Source organism: Lytechinus variegatus, chromosome 8 (assembly GCF_018143015.1).
Source record: "Lytechinus variegatus isolate NC3 chromosome 8, Lvar_3.0, whole genome shotgun sequence".
NCBI classification, from domain to species: domain Eukaryota; kingdom Metazoa; phylum Echinodermata; class Echinoidea; order Temnopleuroida; family Toxopneustidae; genus Lytechinus; species Lytechinus variegatus.
The window spans coordinates 34,355,850-34,373,578 of NC_054747.1; the positions used below are offsets into that span (position 1 = coordinate 34,355,850).

General features: G+C 36.4%; 1 protein-coding gene across 1 annotated transcript in view; it reads right to left on the minus strand.

Annotated features, from left to right (window-relative positions):
• Window positions 1-17,311, minus strand: part of LOC121420416 (DNA-directed RNA polymerases I, II, and III subunit RPABC3-like) — a 58,988-nt gene extending 41,677 nt beyond the window's left edge. Inside the window, exon 1 of the mRNA XM_041615043.1 lies at window positions 17,184-17,311. Within this exon, the coding sequence (XP_041470977.1) occupies window positions 17,184-17,256 (73 nt within the window). The 5' untranslated portion in view covers window positions 17,257-17,311. The remainder of the gene's footprint in view (window positions 1-17,183) is intronic.
• Window positions 17,312-17,729: the final 418 nt, after the last annotated feature.

The following is a 17,729-nucleotide window of genomic DNA, read 5'->3' on the forward strand; positions in this document are numbered from 1 at the left end:
TTTTTATTTCATGTAAAGAAATAGTGAGTGATGTCAACAGCTCCCTCGTTTGCATACTGACTAGGATGTGCATATACATGTAACTGTTTTGTTAAATTTTAAAGCAAAAGTTTAAGATGTCATAACTTTCTTTTTACATCTGATTTTGATGAAATTTCAGTGTTATTCTTGTTGGATTTTTTTCTTTTTATTCAAATCAACTTTTAGTTGGGGTGGACTTGTCCTTTAATGTACACTAGATTGATAAATCCGTTGTTTTGGAAGAGTTTTTCAACATTTTCTGATTTTCTTGGAGGTGGAGGTGCCATGGCCGAGTGGTCTAAGGCGCCTGGCTATACATGAAAAAGTCCGGGGTTCGATCCCACTCGGCAGAAATGACAGAAATAGACCTATCTATCGGTCTAGATGTACATTTACAGAAGAAAATGAGAGGCTGAACTTCCAACTGAGTTGAACTTTTTTGTGCCCCATTTTTTAAAATTTCAATTTGAGTCAATGTGTTACAAAAATGTGTACTATACGAACATGACCTTTCCCTAAAAATAAAGTTAATTAACATTAAAATAGCCTACTTGAAGCAATACCACCACATATAATGTCTCCTTTTTTTGATAGTATTGTATTAATATCATTGAGGAAAACAGAATTTAATGTTTAGACCATGAAAAATCACAGAATTTGCAGTTTAGAAAAGAGAGAACTGGGGACTTTCCTGCACATGCATTTGATGTGGAATTAGCATCCAAATGCATTCTAGCAGCACATTATGAAAATATGTGGATCATATGATGGTCATAGGGGGCCAGTCAAATGTATTCCTGTAAACATGCATGATCAAATCATTTCCAAACACCCCCTAAACGAGTTTTTTTCTCTGTGTGCAAATTAACCCACTGAACAAGTTTTCGGGGGCTTTATTTACATATTTTGGCCTCTAAACAAGTTGTCGCCAGAATATGACCCAGGGAAAAACCAGGAACCTACTATTGGAAAAAAGATAACACCCTAAATATGTTTGACCCCACGACTGACAATTGACCAGTCTTTCAAAACCACCCTTTTTCTTGAAAATCTGTGTTTTTGATAGCCTTAATGCACAGTCCGCATCCAAAACTGAAAAAAAAACACCCCCTAAACTAAACCTGTTTCTTTGGTCATGCATGTGTTTAGCAATATTTTGGACTGCCACCCCCCCAGGAATGACTATTCCCCAAACGCATTCTAGAAGCACATTATGAAAACATGTGGAATATATGATGGTACTGGTGGTATTGGTAATAGAATGTATCATCATTGGTTAGCCTGACTAGAATCTAGAGAGCAGTACGTTGTTGGACTATTACAAAAACCTTACTTTTTTAATGAACCCATACAAGGACCCGAGGGGGGGGGGGTCCTACCTCGATTGTTGTTATTAAGGTCCTTGCTCAAGTATACCGGAATGATGGATCAAGGAATGGGGAACACAATGTATATACCACAGGAACACCAACGCCCCTCGTGGAGGAAGCTGGCTGCTCTTATCGTACTTTGCAGCGCAAAGATAGAAAACATCACAATCTTTCATAAACGTGTCATATAGGGAATGGATTACAAAAGTGAATTTAAAGCTATGATCCCGATAATCTTTGATAGTACATAAACTTGTTTTATTTTAAAGTATACAGTATGTACATGGCAAATGCATCAAAATCTGTTTCCGTTTCACACGTGTTAAATACTTATTGATTTTTTACCAACTTAATTCCATATCGCCACTTATTTATGTTTCCTTCTACTTTAAGGTTGAATGGAGGTCACTATGTATTCTGTATTGACTGGCTGTTTTTATTTATTTATTTTTATCTTTTTATCTATATATGATATATACCTTGTTTGTATATTTGCATTTTTTTGTCAATTTATACGTTATGTTTTTTACCTTGTACTAGCATTTGTAATTCAGCCTTTGGCTGCAACGAATGTTTTTTGAGTACCAATAAAGACCATTATTATTATATTATTATTATTTCTTCAATAAATGTTAATGTATCATGGTCTACTGGTACAGACTCTCCGTCTTCCAAACAGAGTGTCCTGGGTTCAAATCCCATTCATGGTGTGTTTTCCTCTAACACGAAAAGTATCTATAATGTGCTATACTGAACCCAGCACTACAAAGATTGTCCTGCATTATTCAAAATGTTTAACAGGGAGTGGTAAATGTGTACATGCATGAATGAATGTGCTAAAATTTCCAAACAAAGTTGCTGCAGTATTAAATTTTTTTCTCATGAAATGTCGATTCTTAAGTTTAATTTTCAGGAAGACTTTGAGCACTTTGCAGCTTTAACCGACTTTTGAGCTGGAGAAGAAACAGGAAATTTTGACGGAAAAGGCCGCTTGGTATCATAGCACACCAGATCGTTGTCAGTATCTAGTACCTTGTTTTCTCAGCTGGTTTCTAGCAATGGTATAAAAAGGGTCTGTTTACATTGCTATTTTTCGATCGTTCCAAAAATGATTCTTCCGCAAACCCTCTTCAGAAAAATGGCGCCAAAAGCATGATAAGTGTACGTGTAATAAGTGCTCATTTGGGATGCTTTGAATGACAGAGATCTGGTTTGTAGCAGGTGATATACTGCAAAACTAAAGTGTTACAATACCAACCAGTATTGTACAAGGAAAGCACACACAAGCATTTAAAATAACAAGGTCAGGGGTGCATTTTATGCGACACTTTTTTACGGTCCTAGAATCATGAATAAATTCATGATTCTGCAGAATCTCAGGTGCATTTATTCAAAAGTGAAAATACACGTCTTTCAAATTACAAACATGAAATATGGAAAAAGGGGCATTTGGAAAGATGTGTCTGCAGAATCACATATGAAAAAGGTCGAATAAACGTAATCGTGATTTAAATCACGATGCTATGACATCATTGTGTCTGGCTTCTTCCGGTTCGACTCTCAAGGCGCGCGCTATGCTTAGTCTGCATGTATACACAGTATACTGAAATTCACTTCCGAACACCATTTTCAATAGTCCAAGAAGATCAAATACATGTACACAAAACAAAATTAGGTAGACCGAATTCTGGAAGCAACAGATTGATTTTATGTGGAGCGTCGTGGCCCAGGGGATTGGTCTCCGGACTTTGAAACAGAAGGTCATGGGTTTGAATCCCAGCCATGGCGTAAATTCCTTCGGCAAGGAATTCATCCACAGTGTGCTGCACTCGACCCAGGTGAGGTAAATGGGTAACGGCAGGAAGTAATTCCTCAAAAAGCTGTGTGCACCGAAGTTAGCCAAGTTTAGCTGGGTAATAATAATAGCAAGGCCGTTTTCTGAACTGAAGTGGCTACCCAGGGTAAATATAACGTTATCATTATTATGTTTATTATTATTATTTTCAAGAGGTGAGCAAAAATTGTACAAAAGACTATGCAACTGAGCTACAGCCGACGCAAAGTTAGAACAAGCTCAGAAAAGTTTACCTTTACATCCTTGGTCAAACTGCGCACAGGATCGGCCCGAATCCGAGGAGAAACAGCGTTAAAATGAAGGTTGTCTAAAACCTGATTCTGTGGTATTGTGTTTTGAATCATGATTCAAATCATGATTCTGGCTTGAGGTTGCATAAACTCACCCAAGGATTCCTCACAATGAAGATCAGTATCACCAATCGACCTATTCCTAACATTTCTTTTTTTCAATAGATCTCAAATGTTTGAAATCAAATCTTTAGACTTTCAATTTCACCACAATTCCTGAAAAGTTCAAGGTACATGTGGTTTGGAGTATATCTCAAATTCTTTATGAATTTAAATTGTAATAGGATAATGATGTGATCATATTTGGTATTTCCTCACACTCACCTTCAAGCAATCCAGGAGCATGACCAAATCGTTCATATGATTTAACTTTCAGAACAGAGCTTTGCGAACCTTATACCCTTTTCATAAACCTATCCTCCAATTAGCCGCCTAAGAGTAATGCGGATAATTCAATAAAAATTGCGTTCACAAACTCTGAAAATAATCCACACAATTTTTACGAGCGCCCATCCTGAAAAAGGCGGATAATCGTTATGACAACTGCACACACCCCCTCTGATGCGGTTGTGTTGGAAAAGGGCGACCTTGTGACCGCACCATGGCAATTATCCGAAAATCCTATTTCTAGGGTTAAAATTAGTGTCACTTTCCCCTAGAAATCCTACTAATTGGCAGCTCTGTACAAGTGTAGCACACCACAGAATCCAAACTTTGGTAACTTTTTTAAGGAAGACCCTGTATATCAGCCACAACATTTTAATATTAGCTATATATGTACACTTTGAGTTTCATCTTTCTTTTTAAGATGAAGACGAATAGAGAAGAAAGATAATATAACGTGTTGGAAAGAGACAAAGAAATACATACATGGGACTATTCGTCATACTTCCTGGTATACGTGTTACACATTAATTTTACATCAAAGATTGAGGAAGAAATATTAACATGCATTTTTATGGATGTAAAGTGAGGCAGAGAGCGTGAGGATAGATAGAGAGAGAGAGAGAGAAGGGGGGGGGGGTAGATGGGAGGCTGTACATTTCACTCTCTCCTCTCATAACGTGAATGTAAAACAAACAAAAGAAAAAAAACAAGAGAGAGAAAAAAAAACTTGGCATAGATTTGAAGAAGAAAGTGAGAGTGGTTTGATATTTAATGAGAAGATGCTGGTATACAATCAGAACTGAAGTGGTTGATAATGGGTAGATTTTGGTTTCATCTTACGCACTCTCATCCTTCGTGCCATTCTGTTTCCTTGTTTTGAGTGCAACGTGTTCTCATACAATATAAGGATATCGACTTTCCCGCCATATTGACCTGAAGTTTAACAGCGTTATTTAAAAAAGAAATGTGTTAGCTTGCCTTCAGACTGCAATGTGGACTTCAACTGATATAATTGTAGAATGAAACAGTTAGTATAACACAAGAAACACTCAGTAATAGGCAAATTTCAGGTTATAAAAATAACATACCGGTACTTGAATGCTTGAATTTGAAAACTGAATGAGATTCATTTTTATAAAATATCATCAATAGCTTGCCTTCTTGTGTTTTAACAGAGGATAGCAAAAAAAAAATTGAATATTTGAAATAAATTGTGAATTCATAAACTCAACACCAGTCAAATCACAGAGAGTGTTTTTTCACTATTCAATTAATTTGTCAGACCAAATATCTTTATGAAATAAATCTTTTGAGATTTAAGATTAAAGAGAAATGCCAGTAGTTGCAGTAAACACTGATTTCATGAGAAAGTCTGTAAAACAAGGCTTAATTGTCAGAATATCATTAGGCGGTTTCAGACCGCCTCGAAGTTCGCCAGTTCCAGGTATTCTCTGATCGGGAAATTTACCCCGATCAGAAAATACCAGGTATTTTGGTAATGTGAAAGCAAACTACGCGTAATTTCCCTGAAAGAAAATACCCGCTAAATAGTAGGTACTTGGCGAAATTACGAGAACTTTCGTGGGGATTTTTCCAAGGTCGCAGGTATTTTGGCGATGTGAAAGCAAATTACGGGAACTTTTATCCCAGCGTGTCGTTGGGCGCGGCGGCGTGGGTGGCTGCTGGGCTAGTGATTTTGAATCTCCCGCCTTGCCTGCTTATCAGACCACACTGCGCATGCTCGTAACTTCGGGAACTTATCCCAAAGGATGTGTTTTGGGGCGGTGTGAATGCAGGAATAATTAACGGGTATTTTTTAGCCTTAAAAAGTTCTCGTAATTTAACGGGGATTCTTGTGATCGAGGCGGTTTGAAACCACCTATTGAGGATCTAGATCTGGTACAGTTACATAAACTGAACTTTGTGAAATCTTGAAATCTACGCTGAAAAACGTTCACACTGAAGATCACCAACACAGATAGGCACACGCGGGACAATGTATTATTATTGCTGGAATAAAGACCCGACGGAATTGACCGCGCTTATTTTGCTTATTTCTCAGCAATTACACAATTTCTTCCAGAATCCTTTGGCACATATTTTTTATTCATACAAGCAGACACTTGGGTAGTCATTATATTAGATTCTGTAAAAAGTCATTTTGAGATCGTTACCAAAACTGGAATTTATCTTTAAAATAAGTCCAATATTCTTCTGGTTACTATTCACAGCCTACCAAGGTTAATTTCATATCCTTGAAATTTAGAGTGAAGACATACATTGAACAATTATGAATATGAACATTATCTGAATCAAACTGAATAGGCCTATATTTTCCACAACCAACTATTTGGTATTTTCATACCAGACTTTTCCAGAACTTTCCTACTCAGTTCAGTGATAAATAGATCAAAAAGTATTTCAACAATGTTGTGGTATTTCAATTTTTTAATACAGGAACTAAAAGCCACCTTCAAACTTTAGTATGAATTTCTTATCTGATTTAAAAGATGGCCGAGAGCACGTGGGATGCTGGTTAGCCTGTTCATAACGTGTACAAGGCATGGAGCTGGTATCTACATACACAATGTTTCCTGCTAGCCTTCCTCGTGTCCATTATCTACACGAAGAGATCCCATTTAAACTTCCTGACTTTAGAGGATAAGCCTTTTTCTACAAACATAATTTCATCTGATACTGATATAGCTTAATACCAAGAGAACTGTCCAGAAGTTTTACTTTTGGCATAATTTCTTGGAGAAACAGTGACTTTTTAAAAAGACCATAATTTCTTGGAATGATCATGACTTTGGAATGTATGAAATACAGGATTTTGAAGACGTTTTAATGTTGGCATTATTTCTAGGAGAAAAACTTTTAGCTATGCCTTAATTTCCAGGAATTGTAATAGCAGATTTGGAATGTATGAAATTCAGGATTTTGAAAAAGGGTTGTTTCAAAACTACAAAAGTTGCACTTAAATATCAATTCATTTGGGGGATAATATCTTGAAGAAATCAATGACTCTCTAGATCTGTCCAGAAGTTTTACTTAGAACTGACATAATTTCTTGGAATGATTACATGAGTGTTAAAGATGTGACATTCATGATTTTGAAAAGAAAACACTCCAAAGTTCTTCTTCTCTGTCACTTCACAAGTTCTGCTTGAAGGCATGTCTTACACAGAGTTGAGATTGACTCAATCAATCGGACCTATGTAATGCCAGCAAAGTCAACATATGTTTGTTTAAAAAAAAAATTCTAGATATGAATGTATATCCATAAATTCATTGATTTCTTGACAATTTAGTGTGCTCTCCTTTGTTTACAAAGGACATTTTGCAAATTTCCTGTATGAAAAGTTATGAAACTGATGGTTTTCCATAAAAAGTTACGATTGATTGGATCAATCGTAACTCTAAATGCATACGGGAGTGGAATTTGAATTTTAATAGAAAAACCAAATTAAGTTTAAATCACAAACCAAATTCATAATAAAACCTCAATGGCAAATTCAAAGCTGGTGTAAAATGCTTTCAAGTTTTCATAAACCTGAAATTCAGAGGGCACCACTAGTGATTTGAAAATTGATGGTCAACGACACGTAAGCTTCACTATGAATTTCCTACAAAATGACCTGGTATAGAAAACAGTTAAAAACACTACATGTATAAAAGCAAGCAAGTCTTGTACATTAAATACCAGCTGGATAGTCATTCAGGTCAAGACCAGCCAAGGATCAGCATTTTATCTGGAAGGCGGCCAGGGAAAAAAAAATAAATGGGGGTTTGGGGGACTTTGCCCTTGATATGCTCAAAACTCAAAAGAGCCCTGGAAACTAAAAAAATAGTACTAGAAAATCTGCATTCATTGCAATGTTTATAAAGCTTATACAAAGTTGCAGATTGACCCAATAAGCTGTGATATGAAGCCCCCCCTCCCTCAAAACCCCCAACAATCATTTCATAGGTAGGCTTATATGTGCACTATCAACCCCCACAGAAATTTTCAAGCTTGCGGCAAGCGTGCGACTAGCTTGCGCAAGTTTGCGGCATGCTAGTAACTAGCATGCGGCTAGCTTAATAAGCGTGTAATATGCGTGCAGAGTAATAGTTAAGCGATCTTTTAACGAGCAGGGACTGTTCGCTAGCATGCACTCGCTTATTAAGCGAGCGCCCTGCTAGTCACATGCTAGTTACTAGCAAGCGGCACGCTTAAATTTCTGTAGGGGAATAACCCATCAGAGTGCCTGATATCAAAATGGCAATGTACAATACAAAAAGATTCAAATACAATACAAAAAGATTCAACATTGACAAAAAATGTCAAGTCCAACTTATAAATGCATCAGAGAAAAATTGCCTGGGGCACAGGAAATTTTGCCCCTGAAATTCTAGAAGAGCCCTGGAAAATAAAAAAAAAGAGCCCACAAAATCCCCTTTCACTGAAGCTTATCCTATGTTGGAGATTTTATGTAGGTTGTATAAAGTAGCCTGAGGAAATCAAATAATTTTTTTGCCTGATACACATTCTACATTCTAATCTGTATGCTCACTACATCAAATTGTAGATATTCCTCACTCTACTTTAATACCTTAACTTTAAGAGTAAAAAGAAAACTAATGGATGAAGAATGGCAAATAACGATATATTCCTTGTTGTTAATTTTGTGTTGGGATCTGGGGTGGTGAACTGTGTGATCTGATAGCCTGGTAGATATTAAATACTATTTACCAGTCTATACTGCACCGCTTGGCTTTATGCCTATTATATGTAGAATGCTATCCACTGATAGAGCTCACGCTTCCTTATCACAGAGTCTACCAGGAAGTGGTAGGCAGTGCCACGCCCTTGTCACTTTCACCGTGCGAGGGCAGCAGAGCATAAAAGCACGTACAGATTCACTTCCGGGATGCTTGCCAGGTTAAAAATCAATTCATACTTTGTCCAGTTTTATATAAATTTTTTTTTGTAGTTTCTGTTTTTTGTCTGTTATCATTTATCTTTATGCAAATTCATTTATTTATCATACTTGATGACGGCAGTTGGATTAGGGGAAATTGAAACTCTATTCGTGCCTCCAACTTTTACACTAGTTTAAGTTTTTTGGTAGTGATTTTTTACCTGAATGCTAAGAAGGTATAAATGTTTGTAAGCAAGGAACCAGAGGACCGACGGCTTAAGTTCCTCTCCGAGGGACCTGGTAATGAGGATCATTGCCTTACCAAAGGGCACTAGTGCACCAAGGGGGAATCGAACTTGAGTCACCGAATCCAAAATCCCTGCTCTCCCGACTTAGATATTGTGCCCACCTTTCTCTATTTTAATTCCTAGTCCCCTACAAACTAAAATTGTTGGAAAGCTTAAAATTATACAAGGAACTGAAAAATACATGAATAACTGAATGAGATCATTTATAAAATTACAATAATGGAAGCCAAAATTGTAGACATAACATTCGATTTAAGATTCAATTTTGCAAATGCTACTCCTCAGAATGAGTGGGTACCACTTACACTAAATATAGGATCATCAAGTAGCTACTTTTGAAAGAAAATCTGCTGTCTTGTATAAAATAAAAAAGAAGTCTCCAAAATATGCAAAGAAACAGGTGAAAGAGAGGGAAGAGGATGAAGAGGAGGTGAAAGAGAAGTCATCAATAAAGAAGTTAAAGTCAAAGAAGGCAAAGGAGGAGATGAAGAAGGGGATGAAGAATACAAACATAATAATAATAATAATATAGCATTTATGAGGTGCCGATCTATATATTCAGTGGTGCACTATATATTACCCCGGCTGTAGCTCCAGCTCCTATAGGCGCTTGGTGCATTGAAGGAATTAATCCTGCCGGTACCCATTCACCTCACCTGGGTTGAGTGCAGCACAGTTTGGATAAATTTCTTGCTGAAGGAAAACACGCCATGGCTAGGATTCGAACCCAAGATCCTCCGTTTGAAAGGCGAGAGTCGGAACCACTAGACCACGACGTGCCCATAACAAACAAAATGAAGAAGGAAGGAAAAGGAAATGCTTTGTAATATAAAAAATTAAAAAATTAATGGTTCATGATGACAAAAATTTGATACATTCAGGAGCAGGTGTGAAATCATTTGTCTGTTGATATACTGCAGGTACAATAAAACTGTTTTTCATTATTCTGAGAAAATTATATTTTCATTGATTTTTATCATTCAAGGTACACAGGAAGCTGCTTGCATATCACACCATGAATGAAAAAAATTCTTATCAACATAATTTTAAAATTTTTTGATGGATTGTCCCCAAACCTTTAACAATTCCTTGAATGCTCGAGCAGTAAGCACCCAATCAGGGTAGCCATGCTAAAGGAGGAATAACAGTATGCAGCGCTTAGGAACATTTGTGTTAGGTGCTATATAAATGCTGCATATTATTATTAGTATTAATAATACGTTATTACCTATTTTTCTGCTATTTTTACAATAAACTTTTTGTCAGGGTGAACATCCATAATAAGTTTCTAGAGCTCACTCTCAGAAAGAAGGTGTATATTTTCAAGTTAAACCTGTACATGTACCTTCCATTAAACCACAAGTTACAGCCCCTATTACTAAATGGAATAGTCCAAAATGCTGCTGAATACAGCATACCTTAATATAGCAACTCATGAATATTCATGATATCTGGTAGGATGAGTCATTATGAATCAGGGAGGTCAGGAGGGATGATGCTATGATGGTTGGATTGCTTACCCTATGTCCAGAGTCGGCTAGTCTGTTCGTCACAGACCCTGTTAGAAACTTTGATCAACAAGTGGGTCTTCCCACAAGACTAGTGCAAAAAAACTTTGCAGACAGAGTGGCTATCTGTACACATGTCATTGACCGGGACCTCAGGCTGCATGTTTAGACCACTTTTCTACAGCGAAGGGTATGCACAGAATGCTCTGTAGACAGAGCATTAGACTGACAAGGCATGATGCAAAATAGGAACCAGATTGGAAAACTCTCTTGATCTATGACTTTGGTTGAAGAAAACATCTTGTGCTACCCTTTATCTTATGTAGACATGATAACCTACATCCACTTGCTTATTAAATAGGAATGACATATATTAAAGTACTTTAAATTATTTAATTATTACACTGGTCCTCAAATACATACATGTAAGGTTTGTACTTTCTCCACTCCTCGGGGAGCATTCCAGCAAGATTTCAAAACTCGATTGCTATCCTTACAGTTACTTGTTTAAAGGACAAGTCCACCCCAACAAAAACTTGATTTGAATAAAAAGAGAAAAATTCAACAAGCATATCACTGAAAATTTCATCAAAATTGGATGTAAAATAAGAAAGTTATGGCATTTTAAAGTTTCGCTTATTTTCAACAAAATAGTGATATGAACGAGCCAGTTACATCCAAATGAGAGAGTTGATGACATCACTCGCTCACTATTTCTTTTGTATTTTATTATATAAAATATGAAAGTATGCCTACACATACATGAACATGTATAAGGTTTTTACTTTCTCCACCCCTTGGGGAGCATTCTAGCAGGATTTTAAAACTCGATTGCTAAGCACACTACATGGGTTTTCGTATCCTGCCGGGTACTCATATAACACTTGGGTGGAGAGTGGCAAAGTGTGGATTGGTGCCGTGGCAAAGGACATTAGACCAAGGTGAGATTCAAACACAGGACCCTCTGATTACAAGACGAAACAGAACCACTACACAACAAAGCTTCCATTACACATATAGAGATGCTCTGGTTCAGTGGATGAGTCTCCACACTTTGAATCACAGGGCCTGGGGTTCAAATCCCAATGGAGCGCTTGCTTCCTTTGGTAAGGCATTTATCTACATTTGCCACTCTCCACCCATGGGTATCCCGTAGGAAGGCAATCATTGAATTCTTGAACACCTGATCAGGGTAACTGTGCTATTAAGCCAAGGTAATACCATGCAGCGCTTCACAGAACATTGTACTATACAATATCAATTTGATTTTTTTTGCTGTAAAACACAAGCTATCACAAAAAACTTAAAGTGGAATATCCATGGCATGATTTCCTGAGCACGAAACTCTTCATGCAAGTCACACAAAACCATTTTAATAATCAGTTTCATCAAAATACAGCTTTAGTTTTATACTGAACGACAAAGGCCAAAATGTTTAACATAAACAGTTTCTATTCTCCCATCTATGATATGTAAGCTTAGTTTCAATGTCATTGTGAAATGGACTATTAAATGGACTTTAATGTACCCCCCATTTCAATGAAAAATTTGTATGAAAAGTCAAGTCTTGATAAGCTGCACTTCAGCATTAGGGATGACAACCAATCAGAAAAGAACACATCATATTGATGTTCATTACCAATTAACCAATCAAATATGGACATGATAACGAGACTGAAACTGCAACTAAATATGTCATAGTATATCAAACTCGGTTAAAAGTAAAATGACACCTTTTACCTATATGTCTTACGAGAGCATCATTCTTGAGTTATAATATAGATACTAGTACAGAGTATCCAGGAACTGTACATATATGTAACTGTACATATATGTAACTGTACATATACATGTATGTAACTGTACATATATGTAACTGTACAAATATGTAACTGTACATATATGTAACTGTACATATATGTAACTGTACAAATATGTAACTGTACAAATAATATGTAACTGTACATATATGTAACTGTACATATGTATGTAACTGTACATATATGTAACTGTACATATATGTAACTGTACATATATGTAACTGTACATATATGTAACTGTACATATATGTAACTGTACATATATGTAACTGTACATATATGTAACTGTACATATATGTAACTGTACATATGTATGTAACTGTACATATATGTAACTGTACATATATGTAACTGTACATATATGTAACTGTACATATATGTAACTGTACATATATGTAACTGTACATATATGTAACTGTACATATATGTAACTGTACATATGTATGTAACTGTACATATATGTAACTGTACATATATGTAACTGTACATATATGTAACTGTACATATATGTAACTGTACAAATATGTAACTGTACATATATGTAACTGTACATATATGTAACTGTACATATATGTAACTGTACATATGTATGTAACTGTACATATATGTAACTGTACATATATGTAACTGTACATATATGTAACTGTACAAATATGTAACTGTACATATATGTAACTGTACATACATGTAACTGTACATATATATGTAACAGCACTGTAATTTGAGTGGATGAACTTTGCTAGAAGTAAAAAACTCAGAACCTGGCTTTTAGATCTAATTGTATCATATTAAAATGATTTGTCTTTCCCCTTGTTGCAAATGGCAATCAGTCATGCATGAGCGATAAAGTGCAATAATCAATACAGATTTTCATACCTTTCTGTGATCATTGAAATGTACATGTAACTACAATGCTTCAGTGATAATGACTTATTTCTTCTTTTTTGTGAGAGAAGAGATGGTATGCTTTCATTTCATATTAAATTCTGATCCTTTTTAGATGTTTTAGTTATTTTTAAAGGAAATGAAATGAGCAACAAATTATCTACTTGCACCCCTGGAAAAAGGTTGATGAGGCAACAGCAGTAAAATTATTTGTGAAATGAGTAATTACAAGTACAAACTTATGTTCTAAGAATTCATAAATGATAGCATCCATCATCTCATCTGTCATGATCATTAAAGCATTGCATGTCACATTCCAACTAAGTACAAAACAAAGGTTTTATTTTCCTCTTTTATAATTCATTATATTTTATGAAAGCCAAGTTTAACAGGATTTGTATTGTTGGAGCATAGCTCTCATCTTTGCCCATTCATACTGTTTGATGTAAGCTTGTACAATGTAGTGTACCTATCCTTGGGACACGTGTACTAGAACCTACAGTATGTAAAGTAAAACAGCGGCACACGCCACTGTGAATAAGCAACTTGTCATGAAAAGTTTAAGAAATATTTTGGTTTTATAGTGGAGAATTTTCAGTGATCATACATAATGCTTCATTAAATTATTCTTTAAGATACATGTAATAAAGCCTAAAGAGAAACTCTTATAAAAAATGAAAAAGCTTCCACAAAGTTTTTAAAATAACATAATGGAAGCTTTTTAAATTTCATTACTATCACTCTACCGTCCTTCTTTTCAGGACTATACAGCATACATGGTAACCACAATCTCTTCCCCATTCGTGCAGATTCTGCATTATTCATCGAATTCGGTTGAAGTTGACTGGGATCCGAGAGGCTTACAAACCTACGTGTGCTGATGTATGCCTCAAGTTAACGTGAGGTGTCAATCCTAGTAATTTGCTGACTCAACGATAAAGATACTTCTTTGGCCATTTAATAATTGCAATTATAAATAATCCCTCATTCATCATCATTATATAACTGACATTATTATAGGGGTGGTACTCTATAGTATTAACACCACCATGAATATCGAGATCAGGAAGGGGGGGGGGGGGGGAAGGCAAAGCCGGCCCATGCCCCCCTTTTGAGAGGCACAATTACATTTTGTAATGTAAAAAATGCTGTTAAAACAGAAGTGTGCCCCCCCCCCCTTTGAAAGTGGTGAAGACCTTAACTTTGGTCTTGTTTTCAATCTTTTGCTATTCATATTTACAGGTATCATCCTATCCCATTCTAAAGGGCATTCATTCCGTTAGAACATTTCAACTACATTGTGGTGAAATTTGAAAGAAATCTACTGACGCCAAGTGTGTTTTTTTATGTCCGTTTCGGCGGCGTCTGTAATTTTTTGTGTTGTTGGGCACTTCCATATGCCAATGTATGCGCATTGTTGTTTCCTATTAGTGCACCTTGGACTTGGTCCCAATTAAGATCACAACTTTTGTTTTCAAAAACAAAGGAATACATAAGAATTGAATAGGTGATTTGTATGAACTTAAAACTACCAAACTTTCTTGTTACTGGGGCTATTGAAATGAATGAGGTATTAAATGAAAGGTCTTGATGAGCTCTAAATGATGCTATGAAGCAAACACCTCATTTTTCAAATTTACTTTTTTGTAACATGCCTATATATTACATTGTCTGATCACATATAAAACACCTCTCTCTCTTAGGTGAACCCTCCACTGTTCTGGAGATTCTAAGAAAAAAAAAATTCCCAGTCAGGTAAATTACAGATTCAGCAACAAGTTGGAGCGGTAGTCAAGCATTTTATGTAGAATGTAGAAACAAGAGAGATTTAAGGAGCAGACAATTATTGACTTCGGATGGGAGACCAGGTTGATGGGTTAATAAGGTAGCACAGGTGAATTGGTGTGGGTCATCAGCAGTATACACGTCTAGATAAAGTGGGAAGTCAGTGAGACACTCCTCGACTCTGTGAATGAAGTCTTGGCGGAGGTGGTCAAGAGCGGAGCAAGATCCGACAAAATGTTCAACTGTCTCATCATATGAGCCACAAAGGGGCAAGTACGAGTGGAGGACTTTCCTAATGTGTGGAGGTGACAGTAAGATATGTGCATGAGAGTAGCTGGGCTCTCACAATGAAAGCGTAATGGATGTGAGGACTTCGGATAAAGGAGATTAACGGAGGGTGGGATGTGATCAATCCAGAACTTGACAGTTGACTTCGCACGGATGCCCTGTGCAATGAGATCATTGACGGCAATGGTTCTCATTCACTGCATATTTCAATTGCCATAATAATCAATATCAAAATGATTGTGGGCATTAACAGAAAGTTTTGTGAAATTTGACATGCTCATATATTTTTTAACCTTACTGCACTTTGCAGTGGCCCTATTCCATTTTTATTTTTTGGTATGTGAAATCAATGTTCGCTTTGTGTTTGTATACTATATCTAGTAACATTATTGTTCATATCTGTAAATCCTGTCATGTTTTTTTCTGTTAATATTTGGAGTTTTTTTTTTCATAATCAAATTAAAAAAAGGCAGTGTATACAGCCACACGCGTGTGTCTTTACCATCCAGCCACACGCGTGTGGTTATATCCAGAACACATATCTGTGGATACCGCCACACGCCGCCAGTAATAACAGTAAAACACGTATGTCTGACCGTCTATATCACGATCAAAATAACCTCATTTCTTCATTAAATTCTTACATTCTAAACCCCTTTGATATCCTTAGATCGTTTCAATTTCATTCTCACCGTCTTCTCTCCTTGCTTTTCTTGTCTTGTTACAAACGGTCGTCTGTTTAACAGCAAATTCTCTTTTTCTACTTGTGTCGATTCTGGCTTCCTTTGCGGTGGCAGACCCATACAGCGTTAGCGCAGCGCAGTAGTAGACATACACAGTAGTAGACATACACAGTTTGGGTTTCGTACGTACGCGCACATAGCCTAGATTCAGTAGAGAATCGACACAAGTAGAAAAAGTGTGGAAATTTGCTATTTAACAGGCGGCCTTTTGTAACAAGACAAGAAAAGCAAGGAAAGAAGACGGTGAGAATGAAATTGAAACGATTTAAAGAAATCAAAGGGGTTTAGAATGTAAGAATTTAATGAAGAAATTAGGTTATTTTGATCGTGATATAGACGGTCAGACCTACATACCGCGGTACATGTTTTACTGTTATTACTGGCGGCGTGTGGCGGTATCCACAGATAGGTGTTCTGGATATAACCACACGCGTGTGGCTGGATGGTAAAGACACACGCGTGTGGCTGTATACACTGCCTTAAAAAAAAGTCAAATGGAACAAATATAAGTCTTAAAATATTAGAAACATGTTCATGACAAACCAACCACGACATTAAATAAGTTGATGGATCAAGGCCTTGAACTACTATCTAAAGTCGAGTAATCTATAGCTATCATCGTGTTATCAATTAATTTATTTAAAATTTAGAGTCAAAATGCAGCCTCATTCACTTCAGTCCCACCCATGTTAAAACGTGTATGGTTGCAACTGCAAAATGGAATGCAAAGTTGGTAAATTCATCATCTTTTCCTGTCATCAATATATATAATGTATGAAATGACATTTTTCGAAAATGATCCTTAAATATCTAATGATATAATTCTATTATGTCTCTACAAAAGTGAAAAAATTAACAGGTTAAATTTTAGCACCAGCAACGCTCGTCAGATAGAGAATCCAAGATGGCTGCGCCCATGACACTGCATGCTTCACGTAATAAAATCAATGATAATCTCTTTCAGGATTGATGTTTGATTATCAAATTGTTATAAATTCGAGCTCCTACTCATATCTTACCTCGGTCAAACTTCTTTCCCTCAGGATCAATGTCCTTCACGTCGAAAATGTCTTCAAACAACACACCAGCCATTGTTTGTTTCCGTGCTCAGATTTCGTCTTTCCAGCGATTGTCAGCACTGCATGTCTTGTGCACGTCGTAAGAGGGGGCTATGAGAGAAAGCATTTACAAACAAACGCCGATACTTCAACATTTCTGCCCGAGGAACGTTTATAACTTCTTATTATTTCAGCTATATTTAATTACTTTTCTTTCTTTGTTGTTCTGCAGTGTTCGAAGAAATAATCATACTGTACCGTACTGTACCGGGCCTTCCCCTATTTTCGGAGCAAAAAATAGGGGGGGGGGGAGGAAAAAGATAGGAGAAAAAGTAGTGGAAAATAAGAGGAGTAAAACGAGTGAAAAAAAAAAACGAGATGAGGCGAAGACTTGGAGAAAAAAAATCCTGTAACTATATAAAATTTTCGCGCTCGCATTGCCTTTTAGGTGATTTACATATCGTACTCAATATGGAGCTTTAAAAAAAGTTTTGAAGACAATATGCC